This window comes from Hipposideros armiger, unplaced genomic scaffold (assembly GCF_001890085.2).
Source record: "Hipposideros armiger isolate ML-2016 unplaced genomic scaffold, ASM189008v1 scaffold_298, whole genome shotgun sequence".
Classification (NCBI taxonomy): Eukaryota; Metazoa; Chordata; class Mammalia; order Chiroptera; family Hipposideridae; genus Hipposideros; species Hipposideros armiger.
The window spans coordinates 352,529-357,793 of NW_017731648.1; the positions used below are offsets into that span (position 1 = coordinate 352,529).

At 45.7% G+C, this 5,265-nt stretch overlaps 1 protein-coding gene across 6 annotated transcripts in view; it reads right to left on the reverse strand.

The window, feature by feature from the left end:
• Nucleotides 1–4,499, reverse strand: part of DNMT1 (DNA methyltransferase 1) — a 41,639-nt gene extending 37,140 nt beyond the window's left edge. For 3 of the 6 annotated variants that reach the window (XM_019659354.1, XM_019659353.1, XM_019659351.1), the window contains exon 1: nt 3,820–4,498. In XM_019659354.1, the coding sequence (XP_019514899.1) occupies nt 3,820–4,115 (296 nt within the window). In that variant the 5' untranslated portion in view covers nt 4,116–4,498. Of the gene's footprint in view, nt 1–3,277; nt 3,421–3,819 lie in introns of those variants that run through there. The other 3 variants (XM_019659352.1, XM_019659350.1, XM_019659355.1) reach the window with 2 other exon arrangements.
• Nucleotides 4,500–5,265: the final 766 nt, after the last annotated feature.

The window sequence follows — 5,265 nt, forward strand, 5'->3', positions numbered from 1 at the left end:
GCATATATATATATATATATATATATATATATATATATAGTCAATAATATTATAATAACATTGTACAGTATCAGATGATTACTAGACTTATGGTGATCTTTTCTTTAGGTATACAAATGTTGAATAACTATGGTGTACACCTGAAACTAATATAATATTGTATGTTAGCTATATTTGAATAAAATCTTTTTAAAAGAAAAAATAACTGGAGGTTTCTATCTCCAGTGGGCACCCCAAATGCTGAAAATAGAAGTCCCGTGACTAGAAGAGTTAAGGGTCAAAGAACGAAAGAAAGGAGATGGAACAGGTGGGGAGATCAGGGAAGAAAGAAGCAGCCTGGTAGTAGGCAGCATCACAAAAGCCAAGGATTTAAAGAATTAAGAAACAAGATACTGAGAGTTGAGAAAAGACAGACAGCCACCTCAACCCTTCAGAGAGGAATGCCTAATCAAGAGTAGGAGTGGACAGCTGGCACAAAAGCTAAAGTGGCAACAAAGAGCAAGTCCAGACCATCCTACAAGAAGCCAGGCAAAGAGGAAGGTTGGAATCAGCAAGCATGTACCTCATCTCTACACGAGATACAATGCTACACTGATACCTGCCTCAGGATAAGATCTGTATGTCAGTACTTTAAACTATGCTTCCCTTATGGAAATAAAATATCCAGCCGACCACATGAGAAGCACTTTAGAAGGTTTCTGTGCAGGTGCTGCTCTACCGTATTTACACCAATCAGGTCAGGCAGTCTTCATAACGCCCTGGTGGAATGGGCACCTCCGTCCAATTTTACAGATAAAGCACCAAGATGTTAGACAACTTAGCCATACAGTTGGCAAGTGGCAGGTGGGCTCTGAACCTCAATGGTCTGCACCATTAGAATCCCACTGCAGGAGAGAACTAGAAAAGGTAAGTCAGTTTTGCCCTATTCAATACCTACTCAGTAGGAACCATGAAACTAGTTAAGAAATTCAAGACCCAGCTTAAGATAATCACAGAATGACTAGCAGATAAGAAAGATGTCATAATTACAAAGACGAATCAGAGTTGTGCAAAGGAGGTTGCTAGAATCAGTGTGTAAATCCAGGCTTCATTAAAGGGGGAAGTCTGGCATGCAAACATTTGAGAGTCTATATACCAAGCTATATACCAAGCTGCAGATACAAATGAATAAGAGAAACATGCTTGGACAACAAATCATCAACTCCAGGATTGCAGGCAGCATGCAGGGTACACTAACAGAATTCAACACCCTTCTCTCAGGGGAAAGGGGACATTCTGAGTGAAAGCTTAAGGAGGAGGGGACAGAAACCCCCTTGGGGAGGGGTAGGTGAAACCCAGCCTTACATTGGTCACTCTACAGGGTCTCGGGTCCAGAGAACCTAAAAGGAGTCCTGCATGGATTGTGAGAAGAGCATAGGATGACTCAGTCAGGTGGATAGGGATTCTGGACTTCAGGCCAAGTGTACCAGGCAGTGTTGGGGGGCATGAAAACCACTGGATCCAACTTAAGTTGTAAGAGGATCACAGTTTCCACTTATAGAAAACAGACCTGAGTGGTAACAGGAAGAAAAGTGGGACACTACCGCTCTTTCTGTACAAATGATGGCGGCTTAGGCAGAATAAGAAAAATCAAGTGGAAAATGTGGCTTGTCCTGAAAGGTATGCTTTTGAAAAGGCTTAGGGTAAGTAATACTACTTCATAAAAGAAGTTAAAGACTTAAAAACCCACATATTGAAAATACTTTCTAGTATCATTATATATAGCTAGTGGAACTATATGTGGATTTTAAAAGAAGTTGTCACATAAACACAAGTTAGCAGAAGTGTGACAGAAATGCATAAAAACCAGGCCTCAATTTTGTTCCTAGAGTATTCTAATGGACTTAAGTACCTGCTATATTATAGATTACATGTCTCCGATTTTCATAAATCAAGAAGAGATATACCATCGTTTGCAAATCTAAATTTAAGGGAGTGTTGAATGCCATGCTGATGTGTGTATTTTGTACACTGAAATTAAAAATGTAAGAGAAGCTGTTGGAAGAGTCATAAACTGACAATTTCAACGGCTATCACTTGGTTTAAAGCAGAAATCCAAAACTCTATACCTACAGTAGGCAATTCTTAATTCAAAGAAATATGGAACCTAGAATAACTGGTGAATTAACACTCACCTAACATTCAAATTCAGCCAAACAAATCACTTGCTCTGGCCCAATAAAACCCCAGGGGCAGTGACCTGTCTGAGACCCCTAGCTGAAGGGAAAGGTTCTGGCAAGCAGCGGACCTCAGCAGGAATCCTTGCTTCTTCGCAGTGAACTCCTGCGGCACCCCTCTTAAGAATTCTTGAGGGTTAAATTAAAAGTATTTTATACAATTAGTGGAGGATTAGCAGAACTGAAAAAAGCAAGGTAGATTAACCAATACAATGCTAATATTTGGGCCTTTATGTGGCAGGCATAGTCTCATTTACTGCAATACCACTTTACAGTGCATGTTAATAAACCTAGTCTACAGCTTGCTTATGAGACTTGCCCCAAATCATAAACAAGCCAGTGGAGGTCGAGTTCTCACCATCAGAGTAAAGAAGGCTGGGCCCCAACGTCTCTGTATTGGGTCTAACACGGTGAAACCAGAGACCTTCATAATTCCATTTTAAGTCAAGTTCTCTCTTGGGGGGCTAGAGATAGATTCTTCAAAAACACACCCCTTCTAACTGTGCTTAAAAAGTGGCTGGAACCTTAAACAACTGGTAAAGAGACCCAAATACCCCCCAACATACACACTCTCCACCTGCAAAGGCCCAAATCAGAACTGGCCTGGCACAACCATAGGAAACAAGCATAGGAAACTGGCAAAGTCAGGGTCACTTCTGAATGCAAGTGTTCAGGCCAGGTCAAGGGTCCTGTGACTCATGTTCCAAGTGAGGTGTGCAAGTTTTCAGGAGTAAAATTGGTTGCCCTTCACAGACAAGAAGCAAGGGCCCAGTGGTCTTACCACCCACCTATGTGCACAGAATTGCTATAGCAGGTCCCCAACATTAGCCACCACACTTCACTCCCCACTAGACACACATGCTGTAAACTGCAGCCAGTTCTTCTTAACAAGGCTTCCTCGATGCCCGGGCCTCACAGGCGCAGATTTACCAGCAAAGCCCACTCAGCCTTCACACTGCCTAAGCTCTGGGCCTCGCTGCATGGTAAGTTCCTTGCAGAATGCGACTTCCGCAGCAGAGATGATGGAAGGAGCCCCCCAAGGATGACGGGGGCTCGCAAACCTGAAACGGCAGCGCCTGGGCCCTGACTGGCGGCATTCGTTTCTGGTGGCCGCCATCGGGATGTTGGCACGGAGATGCCAAAGGGGTCTCCTGAAACACCCCTGGGAACCAGGCCAGCCCCAACCTCCCCCTCGGCGGGCCGGGCACCGGAAGTGGAGGCCGAAGTGCCAGGCCGAGGGGTGTCCTAAGGCAGCGGCTGCCCACTTCCTGTGCGACCAGGCTGGTGGCAAGAGCCGGGCCCGCAGCTATTCTGGGAAAGGGATCCCTGAAACAAACTAGGAGCTTGCTCTACTTTGAGGTAAGAGAAGGCCCCAAGTTTCTAATCATGAGGGAGCTGTGAGGGGCTTTGGCCCATTTTGGCGCCAAACGGCCCCGGGCGCGCGACCGGAAGTCCCATCCCGCCCGCGCCAACTGCCATCGCGCCATTGCACGCATGCGCGCCCGTCTGTCAGCGGCAGCCAAGGACTACCCAGAGGGGAAGCAACCCCCCACCCTCAACACCATGCCACTCCACCGAGTGCACCGTCCCCTGTGGCACCTACCGCCTGCGGACATCGTCGGGCAGTGAGATGGCCCGGGAGGCCAGCGTGGGCACCCGGGCCGGAGCGGTACGGGCAGGCATCTCCGAAGCTGCAGCAGAGGCGTCGGCAGCACAGGCAGCTCTGGCTTTTCGCGCGGAAACCGATGGGGAGGGGCAGCGAGCAGGGGTGGCACGTACCATTCTGGCCCGGTTATGGGGGAAGGCGGGACGTACCATGCTGAGAGAGCCCTTACCAAATGGAGTAGAGCCGGCCATACGCAGGAGGTACGCATGCGCAAAGAGGGCGTACACCCCCATGCAGAGCAGTGGGCTTGTCCAAGCTCCACCGGTTGCTGGGAGCCTTGCCTGAGACAGTCATTCATTCTTTCTTTCTTGCATGCTGGGGATAAAATACGGAACATCTCCCAGGAGGTTTAAGTGTGTGGGCTCTTGAGTTCAAGTTCTCAGTGCCAATCCCATCTCCACCTTTCTGCTCATTATAACGACCTTGGGCAGGCATTTGGACCCAGCCTCAGTTTCCCTGTCTGTAAAAACAGACTAATAGCTCCTACTCCAGAAAATTTTCAGGATGTAAAAATATACAGCTAGTACCAAGGATCTCACAGTATAGGGAGGCCCAGGCCACTTCCACAGCTTATGGGTTTTTATAAAAACGCTACAACTTGGGAAAAGGATAGTCTTCAAAAATGGTGTTGCGAAAACTGGATATCCACATGCAAAAAAATGAAGTTGCACCCTTACCTTACATCATATATAAAAATTCACTCAAGATGGATTAAAGACCTAAACATAAGACCCAAAACTATAGAACTAGAAGAAAACGTGGGGGGCAGTTCACAACATTGGACTTGGCAATGACTTCTTGGATATAACAACAAAAGCTAAGATAGATAAATGAGACTACATCGAACTGAACTTATGCACAGCAAAGGAATCAATCAACAAAGTGAAAAGGCAACCAATAATGTGGGAAAAAATATTTGCAAGACATATAAGCGATAAGGAGTTAACATCCAGAACATATAATGAACTCCTACTACTCAAACAGACAACCCAATTAAAAAATGGGCAAAGGATTTGAATACACATTTCCCCAAAGAAGATACACAAATGGCCAACAAGCATATGGAAATATGTTCAACAGCAGGGAAATACAAATCAAAGCCACAATAAGATCATCTCACAACCATTAGGATGGCCATTAGCCAAAAAACAATATGAAGTGTGGCAAGGATGTGAAGATTGCAACCCATGTGCACTGTTGGTGGGGATGTAAAATGGTGCAGCCGCTGTAGAAAAGTGTGGAGGTTCCTCAAAAAAAATAAAAATAGAACTACCATATGATCTAGCAATCCTACTTCTGGGTATGTAGTCAAAAGAATTGAAAACAGGACCTCAAAAATATATATGCGGGCCGGCCGAGTGGCGCGATGGTTAAGAACTGGCT